At 38.5% G+C, this 25,366-nt stretch overlaps 1 protein-coding gene across 1 annotated transcript in view; it reads right to left on the bottom strand.

Moving 5' to 3' along the window:
- Window positions 1–4,888: 4,888 nt before the first annotated feature.
- The window catches only part of LOC139718693 (dnaJ homolog subfamily C member 5-like), a 36,459-nt gene continuing 15,981 nt past the window's right edge, over window positions 4,889–25,366 (bottom strand). Inside the window, exons 2-6 of the mRNA XM_071630152.1 lie at window positions 20,519–20,600; window positions 17,838–17,894; window positions 7,236–7,388; window positions 6,205–6,345; window positions 4,889–5,066 (exon numbers count right to left, since the gene is read on the bottom strand). Of these exons, the coding sequence (XP_071486253.1) occupies window positions 4,890–5,066; window positions 6,205–6,345; window positions 7,236–7,388; window positions 17,838–17,894; window positions 20,519–20,600 (610 nt within the window). The 3' untranslated portion in view covers window position 4,889. The remainder of the gene's footprint in view (window positions 5,067–6,204; window positions 6,346–7,235; window positions 7,389–17,837; window positions 17,895–20,518; window positions 20,601–25,366) is intronic.

The raw sequence follows: 25,366 nt of genomic DNA, 5'->3' as shown, positions 1-25,366 counted from the left end.
TCATGCTGATGGTTTACATGACAGGAGAGTGGAGTGGGGGTGGAGGGGAAGGTGGGGGCAGGACCACATGCGGGTGGGGGGGGGGGGGGGGGGGGTTCAGTCAATGCCCTGCCTAAGGTAACGTCATAACTGTCTCACAGCAAAACATCTGCATGTTTGTGTGTGTGGAGGGGAGACGGGTTGTGTTTCAACACAAGCCTAATGTCCTCACACTTAACAGACAGGGAACAGAGAGTTTTCATTTGCTTTGTTGTTGTTGGTTTTTTTGTTCTCAAAGAATATTTCAAAATGATGCTACAAATCATCTCTTTTTGACAACATATCACATAACATTTCTCTGTGATATCAAATGCATTTCTAAGACATTTGAAATGAATTAGATGCACAATGTACCATCATAGTTATCAACATCATAACATAATTGCTACTGTATTAATATACCCGCTTCTGGAAATCCTTTCTTGCTGGTTCCATGTAACGGCCACTGATTTATTTTAAAACCTACGTATCTGAGATATACACTGTATCTAAAATGACACCATGTCACTGTGGGGAAAGTGAAATTGAACCAAAACCATTTGAATGAAGCCAGGCAAACTTCAGCAAGGTATCCAAGAATACAGGTTAAATGTAGGTAGATTTTTTTGTAGGTCCTTCACTACATTTAGCACAAACCCTTTGCTAAGTATGTCTGCACACTTGACATTACTCCATTATTGTGCAAGGTATTAATAATGCTCAAGATTTTCATGAAGGTTTTAATTTTCTCTCTGGATGATTTGAGGGGGTCGGTGCAATATAGTGCTAACCCACACAATAGTCATTTTGAGCTAATCGCTGTTGAATGTTTGGAAAGTCCATATATTGTACATTAATAAAACATGAATGCATGCATTTTTTACCATCTTATTGGTTGAATTCAAATATGACATTTTCACGGAGGTTAGAATGAAGAATAAGGATTATGAAAATACATGTAACTCAATTTTGACAAAAGTGTGGGTTAGCACTATATTGCACTGACCCCTTCATTTGTACTCCAGAAATGTTTCTCTCATATTTGGTCTCCCTATCCATCATTAACCCATTGAGGACAAACTGATTTCGCTATAACACACATTTCCCATTGACACCAGCCCTAGTATATTCCAGACTAGTCTTCAACAAGTTAATACAAAAAAAATCCAACTATAGCATTTAATGTCAATTACTTATTTTTTTTTTTTACAACACAAGACGTTATACGGAAAATGTTTCATACTTTCAATAAACTGTCTATAAGATCACTTTTAATGTCAGCATGCAAGTACAACGTATGACTATTCTTTAAGAGATTAGAGTACACTTGTGAATATCAGGCTGAATGACATTATCCTTACCTGTCTCTCTACAATCTAATACTACATTAAAATACCAACAAAATACAAACTTGCTAGTGGAAAGCCACTCTGTGTTTTACATGTGACTTTAATAGATTAATAGAATACCGTCTCACAAATAAAATTGTATAAGTTTCATTAGGTTCAGAGGTAGAACAAGAAAATGATGGAATTTTCCAATTTCTTACCATTTCATGAAACTGTACAAAAAAGTCACAATTACAAGAATGGAGTAGATGATTATGGGGAAGGGGGGGGGGTTTACCTAAGAACATTTTATACAAACGATTATTTTTGGTCAATAGTTTAGCAAATACAGTTAAGAATCCATCTCTGCCACTTTGAGGCCATTTTCTTAAAATGATTTTTTCCTTCTCAGGCTGTGTCTCCTGATTGAGATGTATTTTCTCCCCTTAAAATTTTGCGTTCTCCCGCTCAACTTTCCTTTTGCCAACAGAAATGTTCAGAAATAGGGCTAAGATACTGAAAAGTGGATATTTTCGCGCAACTAATTTTTCACACTCGGCCAGGTAAGATACTGTAAAATGAGGAATGTTCGCGTGCATTTTAATTTCGCGAATTTCGCGTGAGCCAAGATTTGCGAAATTAAAATGCTCGCGAAATTTCTTGTCTACACTATATGCATTGAATGTTAGAGGCAACTCGCTTAAATATTGTGTTTTACAGAAAGTTTGGCATTTTAAATTTCGCGGAATCAAGACTACTGGAACATACAGCAAGCAAAAATATTCATGTGTTCTTATTTTCGCGCTAGTTTCTGGTTGCGCAAAATGTGTAAAAATTTCAACACCGCGAAAATTTCAACTTTGACAGTAGCACTACAGAGGAGCTACATATTGTATAAACCTTGAGCTGCAGGGCCTTCAAGCAGGCCCTATATCAGCCCCCTCCCCCTGTGATTTGCACTACACACACAACATAATACTGCACCCATGTTGACATATCAGAATCTTCAGTTTTGTAGGGGTTGAGGCAGGAGAATCGCCCATTTAAGAGATGCCTACCATTGGACTCTGATACATGACCCTCTCTGTATAAGTCAGCAATACTGTTCGTACCACCCTAATGTGAGGGACATAGATGATTACTATTATTTTCACTTCAGAACGATAAACATTAGCAAAGATTTGTGTTCAGGTCAAAGGGAGGCTGGTTAAGGAAACAACATCATGACCAACATCGTATTTGCACATTTTTCCTCAAACGCATGAAAATTGCTCAAACTCCACCACTTTCTCATTGCATGTCTAATTCAAAGAAATTTCTACCACTCTGTATTAATACCAAAGTCAACGTAAAACATAGAGTGGATTAACACTTTTAAGAATAATGATGTTACAGTTTTTGTGTGTATGGCTCCTCACATTACATGATATCTATCCAGTGTATATTGTGATGATTTTGACACTTGTCACCTGATCAACACAAAATATATTGCAAATTTATGTAAAACCAACTCAGATTGTCAATTTCTGTCATAATTCCCGGTATGATGCAAAGCTCTGGCTCAGCTTAGAATGATGAACTGTGTACGAGAGATGAACACAAAGCTCAATCAAGTAAACAGCTGAAACACATTCCCTGTGGTTGCACACAAAGTGATGTAAAATCTACATTTCTGTTTCCCTGTGTGTGTGTGTCTGAGTGTATGTGTGTGTGTGTGCAATTATTCCATTACAACATTGAATACAGAATGACGTATTACATTCAATTGTCCACCAGTGGGTTCACATACACACCACTGTTGGAGAGTACACATCAATTACTTTCTGCAAGTGTGATGCAACATGCAGACATGTATGGTGGTGTCAAAGAACACAAAGGCAAGCAAGTTTACATCTTGCTAAAAGAATGTCACTAGGTTCAGCTCACAATATGGAATGTCCCTATACTCTTACACTCGCGTCAAGGAAACCAGAAAACACACTCACCGACACACCACCTCACAGTAAGGATATATATCTTTGTGATCTGACGTAGATTACTGTAATGTTGTTGAAAAGTGTATACATGTACAGTGTAGTTTGGTAAACACTTTCCCATGGCTCTATTTTCTGGTGGTTTCTTTGGTTTGTATCAAAAAGGTTTTTTTTTTCTTGTGTATGACCAACTTCCACAGTTAATTTGTAACATTCAGACACAAATATCAAGTGCTCAAACTGACAAGTCCATACCTTAGGTGTCATATCATACATCATGTTGCAAGTGTGTCTCAAATATAGATTACATAATGATTCATAATGATTCTTTAAAAAAAAAAGAACATGACCTTTCACCTCCCAGGATGCAATGCAGTGTCTAAGTAGAACTGCAGAATATTCTATCACATAGAGATGAAGAGTCCATAAAGAAAATAAGAGAACTGGGGACCATCTACTAATAACTGGCAACAGAAAACAGTACATCAATCAATTCACCAAGTTTAAATACATTAGTACAATAAAAATGAACATTATCCTACATTCCTAGTGAATGTGCGAGAAATATGGCCATATGCCTATATTTCTTACGACAGGACACAGTATACTGCATGTCATAGAAAAGAAAAGAAAAGAAAAACTATTCAGCAAAGTCTATGTCCAGTTCCAATTCTAAAGGTAGTATTCTTGTACCATGAGTCCCAAATTAACGTATATGCAAACTATTGTAACTATCGAATACATCACTTCTAAACACTTATAGGGGAACTTTTTGTTGTTGTTTTTTCACCTAAAGTATAAATGTTTCAACCACTCAACTCTTTCAATAGTCATATCACTTTGCAATCACCTATTTCTTTCTTTTTTTGTCATCAGTAAAATATTACAATAGGCATTTGGCAGCATGCTCTGGGACAATGATTTGTTATTTAAGTATGGGCAGAAAAATATTTAGTTGTCTCCCATGTTAAGGAGCAAATACAAGTTGCTTTTGGCACTCTGAAGGGGCTGTTTGTACAAACATAGTCTACTTGGTTGTCAAATTGTAATGTCAATCTAACATAACCCTTGTAGCCACATTTTCTTTCCATTGCGCCGTGCATACCTATGGTATAAGGCCATTCCTGCACTGATGCAGGGAAATATGAAATAGTGGGAATGATGTTTCTCCAACTTTTTGCAGTAGAGGCAAAAAAATAATGTCTACCTTCTCGAAGAGTGAAATATGCCATTGAAAACAGGCATACAAATATATTATGGACATATGACCAGCTTTAAGCTATAAGATTAATATGATACATACTGAGAATTGTCAAAAATACCACCTTTAGACACACAGACAACATTAATAGACCTTTCCTGGCAGACATGAGCATTCTGCAGAGTCTTCACTTCAACCAGTAATCTTTTACACCACTCACTTTTTTTCTTCCTTTCATCTACCACAATATTTCCTCCAGACTTGCATTTAAACTGAATTCCATAACTTCCCTTCTGGAATCATAACTTGAGACATGAGTGGAGGGGGAGGTGGGGGAGGGGAGGGGTGTGGGGGAGGGGGATGGGGGTGTTATCCCTCAGTGTATAGTGATTTCTCCCCAGTGTTTAGCCCCGTTGTCTCAGTAGGCTCGTCGGCGGCTGATTTCTCTGGAGGGGGAGGCATGGCGATGGGTGCATTAGAGGCTCCTCCCTCTGATTTAGGCTGGCTGGTGACAGGTGTGGTTTCATTACCTTCCTCACCTTCCTCCTGTCAGGGAGAATTGAGATTTTTTTTTTTTTTAAAGTGATGCACAGGAGCAAATATTACACAAGGCTTTTCATCATCTCTTATCCAATAAATCATAAAAACAACATTTTCCTCTTCACCAGCGGTGTTTTCATTACGGTATTATAGTAAAAATTTAAAAAAAAAATAATAATACATGTAATAATAACAAAAATAAATAAATAAATCTTTCAATTTGTGCCCTCTGTTGTTCATATGATTGTAATTGTTTCAGTTTCAGAATTTCAAATTCATCTAAACTGCTGAATCCCCATTGATTCTAACAATGGCATGAACATATTTTAGTGGACTAAAGTTCCTCTTTCTCTCTCTAATTGCCACAGATTTAAACATCTCTTTCCTTAACCCATTGAGGATGAGTTCCAAGTATACTCGAGCAGGGGTCTATGGAAAATGCATGTGGTAACAAAATCAGCCTGTCCTCAACAGGTTAATATTTCTCCATTACAAGTTGTTATCTAGCTCTTGTTAACAGCTAAAGCAACAAGAAATACTTGCTGAACATTACATAACTTGAAATTCTCCCAACTGATATAAGGAGGATGTCTTTGACAAGGTGCCACAGTTCATATATACAGTTTTTCTTATGACTAATTGACATACAGGTACACAAGTTGTATTCTAGTTTAACCTGTTGAGGACAAGACCCCAGTATACAATGTACTTGGGCAAGTATCTACGGGAAATGCATGTTGTAGCAAAATCAGCCCATCCGCAGTGGGTTAACAAGGACAAGCTGATTTTGCTACAACCTGCATTTCCCATATAGACACTTGCCCGAGTATACTCAGGACTTGTCCTCAACAGGTTAAATACTTCCCACTGTACAGCTACACAATTTGTTCTTTTGATATCATCCTTTATGCAGAGGTACGCCTGAAAATCTGGTTTCAATCGATTGAAATAAGAAATGACACAAAATATGGTTCCATATTTGAGGAGTTCAAACTTCTCTTTGTCATGGTTTATTTCACATTCTTGATTTGATTTTGCCTCCCTTATAAGACATGCTTGCATTGTGAAGGAGAAGAGAAGTTGTTCTCCAATCATGATAAATTTCATCAGAGGGCATCAATTTTTCATTCTCTCCAACAATCACCTCGTCGTCAGGTATGACGATCTCGAAGTCCTCATCGTCCTCCTCTCCTCGTCGACATCGACCGCAGCATCCAAAGCAGCAGAGGCAGCAACAGAAACAGAAGCAGTAACAGGTGCAGAAGAAGCAGATGACACTTGTTATCTGCAACCAAGATGGACAGACACAGGTTCTTTGGTCACCATATGACAGTCAATGTAACGTACATGTATGTCTACCATGTTAACCCTTTCTGTGCCAGGGTTTTGGACAGTGTGTACAATACTATGAGATTTTCTATGTCTATCAGCACTCAAAGCACACAATGGATTAATCACTGTAAAAATAGCTGCAACTTTCACTGACTCCCTGAACAGCTACACGAATATATTTCATGTATAGATTACATACTCTGGGATAAAGGAAACATTACATGACAGTATTATAGTGTCCATACAAGTGAAGTTGGTGGCAAATTTTCATGGTCCACTTTTCAAAAGGGCTGCTCAATCAATTCATGTAAAGTCACTTCTGTTGATATGGACAAGACAATGAGCTCAAAGTGTATGATGATGATAACTTTAGAGCTAAGTGTCTCACAATGGCCATCCTTTAGCAGCCAGCTTTATTTCTCTTTCGATGGTAAGTCAGAGTTTCACATTTCAAGAGCACATACAGCTTTATAAAAAAAAAACTTCAGAGTCTGAAAATTTTTTCAATATCTATACAGAATATAAGAATCAACACAATCAACAGCTAGTGGTTTTATCAATTCTTCGTGATGATGAGCTACAAAATGTTAATGCCACATATTCCTTTTTGTCAATTTTTGTAAGTTAAATGATATTCACAAAAGTAACAACACAGCAAACGTTTCCCCCCCCCAATAACTCAAATGCAGTATCATTTCCAAGGTAGACATTGCACACTTTGCTCTTAGAACTGGATACGTACACTGTATTTGTGGTCACTCAATCACGAATCTTTGCAACCGTAAAATAAGATGCTCATGAAAATATACACGGTGAATACGCTGCTTCCTGAGTCTTACTTACCCTGAAGCATTTACTGTTGACAAGGAAGTAGAGGTCAACGTTGTCTTCACCAATCTGGTCTGCGATGTAGATCCCAAACGAGCCGTACTCATCGTATATCTGTCGCTTCTTTTCGTCACTTAGTACTTTGTGTGCTCGGTTGACCTCCTTGAACTGTATGAGAGACAAAGGTAGAAGATATTATTATAGTAAGGTTCTGTAAAAGTGGATATGTTCGCGTGACTAATTTTTCGTGCTCGGCCGGGTAAGAAGAGTTTTGCATGTCTATAATTCCATGGAATCGAGATATAAAGTCACTACTGGAAAATATGGCAAGCAAAAATATTTGCATGCTTTTACATGTATAACACGCTTGTTTGTGGTTGCGCGAAAAGCGCAAAAATTTCAACAACACCCCAAATATTTCCACTTTTCCAGTATGGTCCTCTGGACTTGACAGTATACATGTACATGACCCTATGCTGGTCACAGTGACAGCTTGCATTTCACTTCATGCCATCCGGCCTGTCACAATCCGTATTTCAAGAGAAACTTTATTTACTTTTTAATAATGGGAGCACTCAGATGTTCCCTGAAAGAAGCTCATCATCAGAAACACTGACCATGGACCTACTACACATATGGACCATTAACGGAGGTCTTTAGCAATCCAATGTTCACCACCGCCACCTGATTATGTGCATCTTAATGAGTACATTCAGACGTTTGGACAATGACGATTGTGTAATCGTGCATCATCACTGACAAAAGAACCCGGTTTCCCTCATTTCGGTCCTATTTGGCTGAGGTGCCTTTTCAGACTCAACTGCCTTTGAATAAACACCAATGATGGGGAGCACCGAACCTGAAACAAGGCCAAATTTTGCGTCATAAAATTGGTAATTACTGAAGCGGCCACTTGCGGCCATGCATGTAACATCCCTGAATGGCAAGACAAGCATGTCGTCTACTGTTACTGTCCATGTTTACTCTAAAAACAATACAATGTGCAACAAATGGGGAAAAATAGATTACAAATCACAGTCAATCTGCTTAATTAGTTGCAATTTCTTGTAAAGTACTTACATTTCGCAAATGAAATAGCTTTAGCGATGATTTCGCAATATACACTACAACTGCACATGCATTTTTCTTGATTTAAGAGAGTTATTAGCTTCTGCGCACGTAGTTTTTAGATTTCTCAAAGCGCCGTCTTGTTTTTATCCAGGCTGGCTGTTGGTGGATAACACTGGATCAAAGCAGGAAAGCATGTTCAAAATGTTTTTGTGACGCTTTTGACAGAAACAGGTGCACGAATTAATTAACGAGCGATGAATGTCCACGTGTTAGGTCCATGCATTGACTGACTTTATCTTTTAAATCAATTGAGTGACCAATGTGGCAAGAATCAGATGGTAGAATAACGGGGCATGGATATTGACCAGCAAGGGGAAGATGCACTGTTATTTTTGCATAATTTGATTCACAGCTCTGCCATTTTGAGGATAGGAATAATATCTTTGCTTTGCCAAAAAGAAAAAGGGAAAAAGAACTTCCTGTTTATTCAGACTTTCATGGTCCAAGTGACACAGTGTAGACAGAGCAGTACAGACTGAGAGAATGAAAGTGATGGACATAAACTGGTAAAGGACATTGTAAAAAGAATCAACTCCGTCAACTCCGTCTATGTGATTCAGAGGAAATGTTTAGAAGGAAACTCAAGACTGAACTATTTCAATTGTAACTTCTAAGTATGTTCCTATGCTTTGTGAATGTTGTGTGTTGATGTATGTACAGCGCTTTAATCAGGTCCTGTAAAAGCGCTCAATAAGAAATAGTTATTATTATTATTATTATTATTAATCAAATGCTTACAACCCAGCTGGTGTAGACAACGTACCCTAACATTACACACTGTCGAGTTACTAGTAACCACACACATGTGTACTGATAGTGCATTGTACATGGTTTACACACACTTGTCCACGGTCACTGATGTCATAATAGCACTCTCTCCCTCTCTCTCTCTCTCTCTCTTTCTCACACACACACACACACACACACACACACACACATTTTGCAAGCATACCACGGTATCTGAGTTTGGCACTTAAAATGACACCTTTCCAGAGGCCATATGGCACAGCTAAAAACAAAAACAACAACAACAAAAGGAAAGAAACACAAATAGCTAACAGACTTTTCTATCATTAGTAATAGGAAAATACTTGTACTAACTGAAATATTTGCATTCCATAATTTGAAGGATGACAGGTTACAAATTACAAAACACAGTTGCCATAACACCTTAGACTTGTAGCTGGCCCATGACATTAAGATTCTTTCAATATTTGGAATATTAAATAGACTGAGTAAACCCTGTGCAGCCTTTGTAGTAGATGGTACAATATCAGGGTTCCTGCACCGTTTACAAAACTTAATTCCATGACTTTTCCATGTAAAATTTTGGAAATCCAGGACCCATTTTTGAACAGTAACTTCATAAGAACCTATAAAGTGGTTGGTGTTACAGCCCTGTACATGGAAATTACTATTTCAATTAGATAGATAGTGTCCATGTAAAATATTGGTGTGTATGTAAAGGACACTGTATGTTGTGATGGAGTTGATTCGATCAATGAAATGTTTTCATTATTTAAAACAATACTGCACTGCAAAAAAGAAGATCACTAAAAGGCAAAAAGTATACAAATCTATAAATTTCCATGACTTTTCCATGACGATATATTTTCAATTTTTTTCTGTATTTTCCATGACTTTCCCAGGCCCGTAAAAACATAAGATTTTCAGAAAATACACATGTATTTCATGACTTTTCTAGGTTTTCCATGACCCCACAAACCCTGGTACATGTAATCAAAGGCAGAGGCTACCAAACATAATCATTGATAAGTATCATTTCCTAAAGTGTATAAAGTTGAACAACTCATTGCTGCATGGCTTGCTTCCCAGTCAAATGAGTAGTCATCATCTGATAACAGCTGACATACAGTCAGTCCCCAGTCCCTTTTGCCAACAACAACTGTCTGTGTCTGCATGATCATTAACACTCAGTCAAGTGTGCAGTCACAACTTTGAGCTTCTGTTTGATTGAACTCCAGCCAACTTTTGGCAACTCTCCATAACATACACTGTTTGTATTTCCTCTGTACTTTACACTATGAAGATTATGAAGACAGCATACATTCAGACATGATAACTGAAAGAATTCTGTCATTTTCAATCTTGTAAAATAAAATCATCTCCATTACGTGGTTACCTCCACCAAGGAAGGAAGTTACACAATGTATGTTTTCACTGGCATTGGTTTGTCTGTTTGTCTGTGTGCAAAATAACTCAAAAAAGTTGAGAATGGATCTGAATGAAATTTGCAGGAAAGTTGACACTTACACAAGGAATATAGAGGATTAAATTTTGGTAGTGATCTGGGAATTTTTAGGGATTTTTGTAGGATTTCTTTTTCATCTTTTGGCATATAGGGTCAATGAGCTGAATAGAGTTCAAGCAGTAAATATTTGAGGTTTGCATTTGGTACATTTGCCAAGAATGGTAAGATGCACATTTCCAGCGCTAAAATCATCTTTATGAAGGCACAATGGCTGTTTGCTATTGACACTATTTTACCAATAGTGTACAGCCTGTAGTTATCACAATATTTCTTCCATGGTCACAATAAACCATTTTTGCATTTCACCTTCCTACTTTGTAAGTACAATGGCAGGCTTTCATTGATCAGTATTATGGGCTTGTTGGAAATTTTAGTATCTGAAGACATGAAAGAATAAACTGCAAGCACCTTGAGCATCCCAGAATTGCAATTTTAAAAGCTAAAATATATATGCATGATAATTTTTCAAGCACATGGAAGATTTTTATCTCTATCCAGTGTAGTGGCAACTGATCATAATCTTTCTTTTCATGAAAATATGAGACAGTTTATACAGCAGATTGTTATTTTTTCTTGTCATACATATGATGTGAAATGAAACCTAGATTTGTAAACACATTTGGAAATGTCAACTTGAACATGGAAGGAAGTTTTCCTTTAAAATGGCTTTAGTCAAGAGTTACTTGTCGTGACGGGCAGAGCAGGTCAAATAGATTTGGCACAATCTTTGGTGGGGGCACATTTAGTGGTATAGTGCAACCATCTGAATTAGTGGTATAGACTACAACTGTATATAGTGCAACCAGGGAGGTGGAAGAAAGATGGAGTGTGCTCTTTTGAGTTTCCTTTGAAGTCATGCGTGGCCCCGACAGCGTTTTTTTCCCCCTCCCGTAATCCCATTACTCACGCTCGGCGCACTGCAAGTCGTAAATCTTGTGGCGGAAACTCACGACGCGAAATGCATTGTGGTCAGGGAATAAAATGGCGTCCTACGGTGTGAGCACAGAACTCTATGTGTAAGCAGTGGTGTAAGCAGTGGTGGTGGTTCTGGCGATCGTGATTTTGACGGAGACGAGTTTGTTGAGGAGGAATTGCTTCTTTAGCAAATTCAAAATCACATTGACACAGCAACTTAACGAAATTTGATTTACAATTGAAACTGAAACTCAGAAAGTTAGTTTGGCCTTTGGCTTGGAAATTGGAGGCCAAGGCAAAGGCAAGGCTCAGGACACTGTTTAATAGCGCAGCGTCACCTCCACTCCTCAGGTATGCTGCCTAGCAAAAGCATACCTAACGTTAGTCCTAGCTAGTAGACTCTAGTATTTCACAAACTAGAATCTAACCACTGTTAAACGTTAGATTCTACTAGCTCCAGAGGTGTACTCTACTACTTTTTAATTCAATTTTTTGTAACGTTAGCATGGGGTAGAGTCAAGCCGATTACCGGTATTTACCGATGAATGATCGAGGGAGAGTGAGGCGAAACGCTGTATACTAAGCTCTGTTTCCCCCCTAAAATATACTTACAGCATCATACATCTAGGCTTTTGTAGATATCATCTTTAATTCTCTACGGAAAATTATTATAATAAAAGCTGATATGTCTAATTTACACTTTTTAACACTCAACTTTCCATTCCAATATGTATTTACTAGTAACTCAAATTCACCGAAACAACGGCAACGAACGCTGTCCCGACGCCTACGCGGCGGCCCTACAACAACCCGACGAGTACGCTGAAAAGCCCCAGCTCGCTCGGGTGCAGACGAAAAAAATCCCGCTTCGGTCTCTATGAAGCACTACTTTTACACTCGAACTGTTTGAAAACACGCTCGAACACGCTCATGTAACTTATATTATTTTGAAGATAAAGGTCAGGCCTACCTCTCTAACTATAAAAAAAATGCGGAAATGTGCGGAATTTCTCATAATCGATACAGAAACAATATGATGACATCTCTAGCGCACAAAACTAACTGCTCAGTAACTCCGTCGTTTGTGTACCGATTTCGCTGGTTCAAACGGCAATCTCCTCAGCACAGTCTGCTGAACCAGCGAAAGGTATAGACATACCACGCTACCCAATTTTTGAGCCATAAGTTGTAGATTTCGAAGGGGGACGTCTTTCACTGAATGTAATAGACTGCCAAAATGTTGAATATGACGTCATTTTGTCGGTGCCACGCATCGCTTCAAAGCCCGATTTTTACGAGCGTGTGTTTATGGAAGGCCTGGAAAGGAGATCATGTTGCGTCACTCTAGTGCGCCGGAGGGTGATGGGTGGACCGATAAGGCCAGATTTTGACATATTTATCACAGAATGAGGGTTGGATTTCAAGACGTAATCGGTGTAAGACCACTTGATTTTTTTCTCTGAGGGAAGCTCTCAGAGTGCCATCTCCATCTATTCCACCTCCCTGGTGCAACCATCTGAATGCTTCAGTGCTTCAGATATTATTTCAGCTTTTTTTTCCCTTTTTTTGATGGTACATATAAAGTGCTGAAGCACATGCATTAAATATTGAAGTCATGACTTCAGACGAAAAATACTGACATCCGTCAAAACAGGTATGAGCACCAATATCCTGTTCACTAAAAATGGTACACATAATAAGAATTCTAACCTTCCGTTATTGAGGATAAATAGCTGACTGAACCCTTTAATGTGAGCCATGCACTCTTTCTCCTGCACGCAATGCATCTAAAAAAACACAAAGAATACAGTATCATATGTACCGTACCATGCCATTCAGATATATGTGGGTAGGCATTTTGTGTTTTTTATTCAATGGTTGAATTCCACTGGCACACAAAGGATTCACGGGAATTTTCCCCGCACTTTAAAGCTCTCTGGAAGCTCTTCTAACAGCTTAAGATGCATCGCATGTTGAAACTTTACTCTTTTATTTCATACCTAGTCTTTTATTTCATACCTAAAAGGGCAGATCAATATCTTTGGGAATACCCAGCTTCAGGATCCTGGGTGGTCCATAGTTTGGTGCATTCATAGTTTGCATTAATTCCTGTAGAATAAAACTGGTACAATGGATGTCCACACCATTTTCATTGGCGAAACACCGCATCTATCATGTGTACACAGTCATTCACATGATGAAATTTTCATTCAACAAATACTACATTATGTGTTGTTGTTGTTGTTGTTTTTATTTTTAATTCTGGTCCAAACGTACACCTTCTGAGGGTAAGCACTTGGGCATGTACATGTACCTACTTGTGTAAAGTAAACTCCATGTAATGTAAGTCCACCTTGATGTGACTGTGAAAAATGCATCAAATTGACTTTGACAGGCAAACCAAGATTGTGCACATACAGAGGAATACACAACTAAGGCTATGAAATACTGTATGAATTGGGACTTTCTTATTTTCACTGACTTGGCTGATTACTGCATGGTACAGTGAATATTTCGCAAGGCTTTTATTTTCGCGAATTTCTCAAGTCTGTGCTACGCGTATTCGCGAATTTCAAAACTAACATGCGATAATATCAACTTGGATCCCTACATGAATGCAACGTGCACACATCCATTTCTCCATTCAGTACTGTACTCCACAATCGCCAATCTAGCTACTCGCGAAATTGTCAGAAATTCCTGATTTGCGGAAAAGTAGCCTTGCTAAATATACATGTTGTATGTACAGTATTTGATGAATATTGAAAGTTACACCCTTTACCGTAAAACTGACTATATATGTGTACGCTGTTGACTACATGATGTATCTCCTACATTTACATGTGCATTTTGTTGAGAAATGCTAACAATCTATGTAAATGCCAAATTCTTTTCAAATTCATGAAATTCTTCCATTGAGATGCTTTCATTGCACTTGTATATCGGGGTAGGGTAATTTGTAAATCAGTTGCAATGTCACTATTCTGTTTGAAAGTTTGTATGGTGATGTAAATGAGGAAGAGAGGTTTGCGGTAACACCAGTTAGTTTCCTCTCAGTGGCTGGAGCCAGGTTGTCATGGTGATAATGCAAACCTCTCTTCCTCTATCACAACCTTGTTCTTTGACCATACTCCATCAATATCCAGTCAGAGTGAACATGGGGGGATGATGGAGGGGATTTCCCTTGAACAACCAAGAGTAACAGTTTTCTGTCACAAGACCAATCACATGATACCCAGGGGCTATCAACAGAAAAGTCACATGACATGTTCAAGCTGCATACTGCAGGACTTTAGTAGGTTGCCATTCCAATCTACAAGGTACGTACATGTACATGCACTTTACCCTCTTGAATGTAATTTTTGTGGTTAAGCCCCACTTTCATGTACAGTTTGTACATTGTATCTACTCGTGACACTTCCTGCTATTCATCCATTACAGCCATATATTACAATGAAAATTGACACACTTACAAGTATATTTATGTACAAATACATTACCACATCCCAAAAAGCAAGTGTGGGTTTCTGGTAAAATGCTTACAGAATATTTAACCTCTCAAAGAGTATCTGTAGCCAATGCTTAAATCTGCTTAATTTTTCAGCCAAAATTTGCAATGAATTACTGTATACGCCGAATATTTTGTGAGGTTTTTATTTTCGAAAATTTCGCGAGTCAGCTGCTATTCGCGAAATTTAAAACACGCGAAAATATTGACTCGATCCTCATATGAATGTCAAGTACGCATACACATTTCTCCGTTCAGTACAGGACTCCACGATCGCGAATTTAATCACTCGCGAAATCGTCGAGAAGTCTCAATTCGCAAAAATTCAGACTCGCGAAATTTATGGCGTATACAGTACAAATGCATTTCATGAATGTTCTGAAATTATTGATCACTTTTTATCAGACAATGAAGTGCAAATTGCATCATCTGAACTGGACTGCATCATCAATATATGTACAAGGCTTGTACATTGTACATTGTATATCGCCATTTTTTCAGCCACAATAAATGACTTAACCCATCGAAGACTAGTTCCGACTATACTCAGGCAGGTACACTACGGAAATAGCAACATTAGTCCATCTTCAACGGGTTAAAAAATACATATTTACCCTATTTTCAACCTTGATCTGACAAGACTAAATCTACAATGTGTTCACATCCTTTTAATACATACCACAACAACAACACTAAACACATGACTTGTTCAAACTTTAAACAAGAAAGGAAAATGTTGATGGTCTTCTAGAAAAAAGAAAAAAAATCAGAATTCCCTGGTCTTTTTAGACAGCTCCTAATTGCTACGTACATCACGAGGGAGACATCATACAATATTTAATGCAACAAACCATGAAGTACCTCATGCAAAATATCATTCCATGAACCCCTCTTCCACAATAATTGTAGATCAGATTCTCTGTACACTGTTGTACGTTGTATCTCTTTCCGATCTATGCCCCTAATCATTTGATGTTCAAGGTACAGTCCTTGAGCTGTGTGCTCTATGGACATCAATTAACGGGCTAGACAACTCTTTTCAGGGAATCACATTTTTTGTAAACACACTCATGCATCACAGATTTGCTAAGTGGTGCTAGCCTTTGATGGAATTCCTGATTACTGGCTGGCTCTCAAAGAGCAAACACGTTCGTACACTACACCATGGTCTATTCCCTCATCCTCTCATCTATCCTCTGCACACACACACACACACACACACACACACAAACAAACACCTGTATGTACAGTACACTGTACATGCAGAACCAGCATATTAAAGGGAAGGTAAACCCAAAGAACAATGTGGATTGAGTGAAAGCAGCAACATTAGTAGAACACATCAGTGAAAGTTTGAGGAAAATCGGACAATCGATGCAAAAGTTATGAATTTTTAAAGTTTTGGTGTTGGAACCGCTGGGTGAGGAGACTACTAGAGGATATGACATATGAGTGGACAACAATACAAAGAAAATATGAAGGAAATTCAACAAAAATTCACATTTCTAGAATCATGAAAGAGCAATGGACCAACCGCTTTCAGAAAGCAGGGGGAATAATTGCTACCCTCTTTGTCAATATCAAGTTGATGGAATTTGTAATTTTCATGAAAAATTGATTTTTGCAGAATTTTCTTTATATTTTCTTGGTATTGTTGTCCACTCATACGTCATAACCTCTAGTAGTCTCCTCACCCAGCGGTTCCAACATCAAAACTTTAAAAATTCATAACTTTTGCATCGATTGTCCGATTTTCTTCAAACTTTCACTGATGTGTTCTACTAATGTTGCTGTTTTTACTCAATCCACATTGCTCTTGGGGTTTATCTTCCCTTTAATTCTATCTTTCTTATTCAGTCATTCCATACTATAGATTAGGTCTTATCTCCTTGTCATTGACTGAGCAAACCAAATGTGATCAGAATAAAAATGCAATAAAATTATCTGTGCAATTATTTCCCAGAAAAGAAGGAAAATGTGGAAGTTGCTTATTTAGTATGGCTCTTGTCGACACACACTTAAAGCCACCATAGATATGAGACTTACTGTACATGATTCTGTCAATATTAGATGATTTCTACAAAGCCCAATTCAAGAAAAAGAGAGATAGATGCAATTGTATGTTAATTCCTACATGAACATACATCCCTTCATCATCATCATCATCATTACATTATACATTTGTAGGTTATCAGGATTTTGCCGATTTCAAAGGAAAACATGTGTTGCCCATAGAAGGTTTGGTATCTTTCTTTTTAATGTCTTTCTGAGCCCTATTTCATAAAGAGCCTTGTAACCACTGAGATACAACAATTACTATGCAAATACACTGGAAATAACCAATCAATTGTGAACACTTGTCACTTGTTGAGCACTGTAATTACTGCAACGTTGCTGATCCATGTTGTACAATGATTGCTAACATCTTTATGGGAGCCAGAGCTGCCAGGAAGCCTCTACAATGCTCTGCCTTCACGTCCTTCGTCTTCTTGAGTCACTAAATAAAATATCTAGGTGTCATACAGTGTCCGTCCAGTCCAGTGTTCCACACAAGTTCTTGTGCTACGAGACAAAGTACAGGTCCCCACGGGTACAAGGGGTTGGTAGGCCTACATGTACGTAGGACAGGACGTGCCTACCGGCAGTTTGTACACTGTGTACTGGTTCTGATGGAGGGCTTTGTCAGCTAGTTGGGAAAGAAATGGTCCTGGGAACAGATTTTGGTGGAAATGTACCCTTGACTCTGGTAGGGATTGCATTCCCGTTGAGATAGATTATTTGATTATCTTACCTTTTCTGTGGCCAGAGGGTCATCTCTGTTCTTGTCTGGATGTAGCCTCAATGCAAGCTGTAAAGCAAAACAAACAATCAAACAGTATAGAATCCAGACATGCATATTACTAAAATTTGTTAACAGTTGAATACTGGTTAATTGCCATAGTGTATTAAAAATATAACACTTCATTATGACACGTTTTGATTTTCCATATATCTGGCATGTCAAGTCCTTTTTATACATCATGCATGGGACTAATTATAAGGTATCTCAACCAAACATCAAAACTTCTTCAAAACCAGACATACAAACCTATTTAATAGATTGCAATTGACTTGGTAATCATTGTGTCATATGCACATTTTTCTATGTTTTTGATGTTCCATCAATATGTGCATTGCCCTAGGAGGATAATTCTCAGTGCACAGTACACAATCTGTAGGCGTGTCTTCATCAGCCCAAAGTTCAAACTAGCGGGATATTTTGCGGTCTGGGAAAATAGCCCGATACAGCGAATGTGTGTCATCAGCTCAAACAGCCCGCTTGGGGAAATTAGCCCGAAATTTGACACATGCGTACTTTGCATCATCACTCTGCTTAATACACGTAGCTCACGATTCGAAAGTGGATTTCCCCGCGCAAAATCTCCTATACTCTCCAAAGGGATATTAATAATGCTACTCTTTCTTCTGCCCAGTGAGACATCTTCTGAAATTTACGATTTGCAGAGTTTAAACGCGTCTTAAATACACACAATCTGCAAGAATATTCAGCTTAGGTAGAGTGGACCAGATGAAGAAGTACAAGAACAAGGATGAAACAGCCAGCATTATCAACAACAGTACAATGTAAGCCTAGTATGCACTAGATGTATGTGAACCTTGAATACACTGTGCGCGTATCACTAGCTTGTTATGCGCTTTCCAATAATTCCCCACAGCCAGCTGGCTAACCAGAAGCGTGGAGAGGGATCGAGAAAATTTTGGGCTGATGGAGACGCACCCAAAATAGTGCGCTCGTTCACGAATTAGCGCGCCAATTCACGAACTAGCCCAAGATTTCTTGGGATATTTTCCCGACCAAATAACACGTTATTTGCGTCTTCACGACACAAATAGCGCGCTATTTTGACATCGGGCTAGTTTCATAACCGCAAATTAGCGCACTATTTTGAAACTTCGGGCTGATGAAGACACGTCTAATATGGCTTTGCCCAGTGTATTACTATCTACATTATGCAATACTCTGCGGCAAGAAGATGTCAATTGCTTACTTCCATAGTGAAATCACTTCTTATTTCATGCATTAGAACGTACAATCAGCAGGCTACAGGTTCAGTTATAATTTCTCGTGTATCATCTTTTACCCTTTGTCAGCATGTTTTAACAACTTCTGCTCTCCTGTTTTTCATGTCATCTCTGAACAGAAATAAATAGGTTACTAACAGATAAGAGAAAGGTTGAACACTGGACAGTGTACCAGGCTCCAGGCTTTGGTGCAAACTGAACATTTGGGTGATGGTTCAACTCTACATCTTACCATGGCTCACTGAACATACATGTAGCTTGTTACAAATCATGACAACACTCCTAACAATTTATGGCTTTTAATAGTCAAATATCAGTAAGCCTTTAGACAAACATGAACCTCGATGCAAATCACTAGTAATACAGGCTCCTATTGGCAGAGCTTTGAGGGAGGATTGTTGTGAATGTCATCCCATACTAGCAGAGTGAAGCAGAGTGTATTAAAAGATTTGAGGTGTGCTATTGGGTTAAAACTACACATACTTGTATGAGGGGCACAGAAACTAACGTTGTGTATGATCGCGTGCGTACAATGTAGCTCTACAATTGTAGTACACTTGTAGGATAGCCATGGACTTGTAGATGATGCCAAAAGGCTTCCACTATATTGTCAAGTTGAGGGTATCCATTACTCTCAAAGTGACTTGAAAAGCCCATGTCATAAAGCTAGCAATGAAATTTTGTTGTCAGGAATAAATATAGAATAATTTGACCTCAGGGGTTTGAACGCTAATTCACAGAGATTATCACAAGTCCCTATTTAAAACAGAATTAGAAACCAAACTCATTGATGGATCATTCTGTCCATTTATTTCCACATTTGGCATTATCTTTGATAGAGGCCTCCACTACAAAGAAGTACTGTGAAAGTGGATTTTTTTTTCAGCACAGTATTTAGTATAGTATGGATAACAGAACACTCATGATAGAGAGACTCAATACCGGTACAGTGCTCATTCCATCTAAAAAGATACTTGGGGATACAGTAGATTTGGTTATTTAAGAGCCTTCATCGACAACAAACAAGAAACAAAGTTCACTGAAATTGGGGTAGCATGAAAATTAATGAGTGAAAATGTCTACTTTCACAGTTATAATACATTATGCATATGTATGTACATTGTATGATACGTAAAGTAAAATTTCTGAACAGACATCTTCCACACACAATATAGGCCTACATGGCACATTGCATTTGTGCTTCGCAAGGCCATATTTTGGCATCTCGCTATCATGAATATCACGAACATTTTAAAATGTTTAATATGGAAAATTTGACTGCCACAAAATTCATGGTGCATGCTGTACTTGCTATGAATCTTCTCTCTATAGCCAGTATGTTGGAATCACATCATCCGCACAAACTTGTCTGTTGTTGTTGTTACTTACTTTCCTGTAGGCCTTCTTGATATCATCTTCTTTGGCGTCCTTGGGCACATTCAAGAGAGCATAGAGGGACTCACCCGCCGTACTGCAGTAAAGAAAGAAAAACAGGTTTTAAAAAAGGCAGATGATAACACATAACTTTTATTAAGATACTCCCATAATGTATACATGTGCACGATACCTGCACAGACACACAGATACTGCAGAATAAGGTAAGATATCGTTGCGTTGTCAATAATGTGTGCCACATTGTGGGAGCCAGGCACCTTTGAATACAAATTATGTAATGGCACTAGACATACATGTACACTGTATATAAATACTGTTTAATCACTGGTACCAGGGTTAAATTCATCATCATCATCATTATCATCTGTCATAATACAACATGTACAGCTGTACGACATATTACAGTTGTAGTTGGTGTGTTCACAGGTACTATCTTTTGACAGCTTTCCTCCAATAAGATGCAATATGAAGGTGAGCTGTGAGTTTGGTGTGACATGATGACAAATGGAACAGCAAGCCAATCCACATTTCATACTGCATTATATGAGAAGGTGCTATGGCTCAGTAGATGACACTATATGGACTCCGATTCCAAGGTCCCTGGTATAGAGCCCCATGGTAGACATGTACTCATTCCCTTGGCAAGGCTCTTAACCCATTCTGTAGGGGAACCTGGTGGTCTGTGTATTAAATCTATGGGCATTTCAGAATTCAGTATGGAACAGGTTAATTCTCTTTGCCTAGTCCTTTGGATGAGATCTCAAACTCTTCGATTACAAGCGTAATCAATTCCATAGCAGCAATGTACAGATCAAATCATAATTCTACTCAATAGTAAGTACAACTGTATACAGTTGTACACCTGTAGATACTTCAATTCAGGGAGGTTTTTTTCTGATTTTAGATTGTCTGATATTCATCATTCTTTCATTCATATAATATATACTTTTCATCTGCATTTGCTGAATCCAAAACATGTGGTACAAGCCTTTTTCATCCTTCATATGCACATGTGTTTGTTTTTAATTGCCAGGACAGCTGTGGAATCAAACCAAACAACGCGCCATGTACATGTAAGCCTGTACTTTAAAATCTCATATCTACTAGCGACAGTCGAACACAGGTCCAAGGGAGATGCTTATATTCCTCTTATAAAATCTGGACATAAAGACAGTCAAAATTTTCAGGGAGCCTTCTGTAGCATCAGGGGGACATCTCCTTGTACATATTAAAGTCATGGAAAGCTTGATGACAGCACTCATCCCCCATACAGTGAAAAACCAGAATCATTAACCCATATAACAAACATCTTGGTTACTGGTGCGAGTTTCTTCACTTTGTCTCCCTCTACAAATTAAATTTGAAATTTGTTAAGATCGCAACTGTTGATCTGTAAATTAACAAACATCTTTATAACAAATTTAATTTGTAGAGGGAGACAATGTGAAGAAACTCGCACCTGAACCTTCATCCCTCTGAATAACATATTTCTTTCATTTAATATATGCCTTGTCCGCCTTGGACTACATACATGTACAACAATGTCGGAATTTCGGAGCTTGGGTATTTGTTCCATGTTCATCGTGTCACTGCCGGCAACCAGGGACAGCCTGGTGGTAGTGTCGCTGCCTGGAAAGCAGTAGATGACAGACGAGTCCCACTGGTTCCTTTTTTCCGACATGATTGCTAATTTACAGATCAGCAGTTGCGATCTTAACAAATTTAATTTGTAGAAGAAGACAAAGTGAAGAAACTCGCATCTGAACCTTCACCCCTCTTAATAATATATTTCTTTCATCTTGGTTACTGTCATACATTAAGTTTCATGTTTTATGACAATGCTAGATAACAGACATCATTCTTAAGTAGAACACTTTTCTGCTATTAGATCAAAAATTTTTGATCAAATGCTTGCAATGTGTGAACAAAAAGGTCACTGCATGAGGAGCACTGCAAACATTGCTGGCTGTACATGTTTTACTGAGCAATGCACACCAGTTGACAAAACTATGGGAGTGTTTATCGACACACTTCTGGTGCAAAATTAAGGTTTCCAAACAACTTTCAAGGAGTTTTGGGCAGTTGATAAACATAAAACTGTTCTGATTATGGGGTTAGAAATGCGTTTCTGAAACGCCAATCGCACGTTTCCGTAGACTTCATAATCGCAAAGTCGTTTTGAAACATTTTGCAGCTGGGATCTGCCCATGCCAATCACTGCAAATTACACATTTCTGCTCCTCAAGTCAAACTGCAAAACTCATGACGAGAGTTGGATAAACGCAACAACTCAAGAAACACAATCCAAAATGCATTTGCAAACAGTGGGTCAAGTGCTGAAAGGCGTTTTAAACCATGGAATGAAGTTGATAAAAGCAGCCTATGAGACTTACATGTAAATGATAGCTGGCATGAATGAGCTTGCAGTTTAAAAGAAATTTACATAATGTATCTTATTCTAGAGTGGTTACAATCATTCATGGTATGGTAACCTTGTGAACATGCACTGCTGCTAAGTACTGTAAAAGTGGAAATTGTCACAATGTGGAAATTTTTGCGCATTTCGCGCAACCAGAAGCTAGCGTAAAAATAAAAGCAGGCAAATATTTTTGCATGCCATATGTTCCAGTACAATGTCCTGACTCCATGGAATTCTAAAACACCCTTGAAATTCATCTTCCCCAGTCAAATGCGAAAAATTACTCACATGAAAATATCCAAGTGCTTTTACAGTAATGTGTTTGACCACAATAATACACCTGTACATCATTGAAGTAGATCGCATACACCATATTTGTGCTAAATGCTGAACATCACTGGAAATCATATCTGTGTTAAAAGCGGTGGATAGGGTGCATGAGGATCACACACCAATCATTAAAGGGGGTATCTCACTAAGCGGCGAACGTAGCGAATTTGGGAATTCGCCAGGGTTCGTAAACGGTTGCAAAAGGTTCGTTAACATTCGCAAGAAAGTTCGCAAACGGTTTTTCTTGTCGCAAACAGTTTTTCTTGTCGCAAAGAAATTTTGAACATGTTCAAAATTTCTTTGCGAACCTTTGCGAATTTGTATTTTTGCTAACAGTTGCAAACATTCGCAAACATTCGCAAAACACTCGCAAACATTCGCACAACACTCGTAAGAATTCGCAAACGGTCGTAATACGGTGTCGCTAACGTTTTTATATGATTCGCCACTGCTAGCGAACAAGTAACCACATGGTTCCCATATAAAAGCTTCTGAAACAGACAAGGTTCCACTCTAAGAAAGTTCTTGAAGCTCTTGACATCTCCATCATGATTGTAATTGCTTCAAAAGCTTTTCATATTGACTAAAGTCTGTCCTCTGCAACAAGCACTCTCTGACTCTCTTTCTTTTCTTCTTCCTTTCTTGTTTTTCTTTATTTTATTTCTCTTATGCTGCACAACTCTTAAAAAAAGAAAGAGTGAAAATGTTCACTCTTGAAGAAGTGAATTACAGAAAAGAGTGAGTTTTGAGTGAAATTGGGGTGAATTTTGAGTGAAAATATTTATTTTCACTCATTTTGGAGTGACCTCAGGGATCACTCGAAAATCTTGGAGTGATCCCTGAAGTCACTCCAAAATGAGTGAAAATGAACATTTTCAGTCCAAAATCACTCTAATTTCACTTGAAACTCACTCTTTTCTGTTATTCACTTCTTCAAGAGTGAACATTTTCACTCTTTCTTTTTTAGAGAGAATAGATGTAGCAGCAGCCTGACAAAGCAGCTCTTCAAGGATAGCAACACCTTGAGCCCCTTCTTGGCAGAAATTTATTTCCATATCCTGGAAATCCATCTTGAACGGTTGTGACAAGAGATCTGAATTCAGTGGAAGGTTTTATGTCGTTTTATGGGTCTTACTATACACAATCGCCTGGTACTTTTCTAGGTCCAAGAACATTCGCAAAATTGTCGCAAAGGATTTGCAAACAGTTGCTAATATTTGCAAAACTGTCGCTAACATTTGCAAAATTGTCGCTAACATTTGCAAAATTGTCGCTAACATTTGCTAAGGCCAAGTAAAAAAAGAAACCAGTTTCTCGTCCTCGCGCGCATCGATTTTGGCCGCCGCATCGATTTTTTTACTATTTACTATTTTCAAAATGGCGCTGAAAATACCAAGAAATTCATAATTCTCATCCCAGCCCGCTCCCCGCCCGCATCGATTTTCAGTTGCCGCATCAACTTTTTTTATATTTACTATTTTTTCGGCCGCCGAAAAAAAGAAATCGACAATTCACCTACCTACCAATCGTGATGTCTCATTTCTAATTACGCCTTGCGTCCTCTACTTAGCTGTAGTACAGCTGTAGCTTAGTGCGTATGTAATAACGCATGCATTTCACACTGCGAGCTCGGCAAGAAGGAATGACCCACAAAGCAGTCGAACTGTACCAGTTGGATGGGCGCGGGCGCCCGGGCGGGCCTGGGCTAGCTGTGATGTACAGCGCACTCGGTACGTCGTGAACGCGATAGCGGCAACATTTTTGCAATCAATCGCTGATATTCCACGCATATTTCGCGCATTGTTCGTATTTTTCCCCGTTTCTCATATTTCAAGCGGATGAATTGTACTGTAAAAATGCTTGTGAGGATTGTATCGAGTTTGTATACATTTTCATGTCATTGTGACTATGTGCATGTGTGTGCAGTGTCGTGCAGGGGGGGGGGTGGGGGTGGATCCCCCCCCCCCCTCCGTCCTTATGTACACGTATGTATGTAATATATACAGTCAACCTCGGATACCTCGACGTCGGATAAGCCGAATTTCACTTACCTCGGGTGCAAAATGAAAGTCCCGATTGTTCCCATGGAGTTT

This window comes from Diadema antillarum, unplaced genomic scaffold (assembly GCF_040938485.1).
Source record: "Diadema antillarum isolate AM-2024a unplaced genomic scaffold, OU_Dant_1.0 scf00000099, whole genome shotgun sequence".
Classification (NCBI taxonomy): domain Eukaryota; kingdom Metazoa; phylum Echinodermata; class Echinoidea; order Diadematoida; family Diadematidae; genus Diadema; species Diadema antillarum.
Note: the sequence above shows the minus strand (reverse complement) of the source record. Positions and strands in the feature narration are given on the sequence as shown.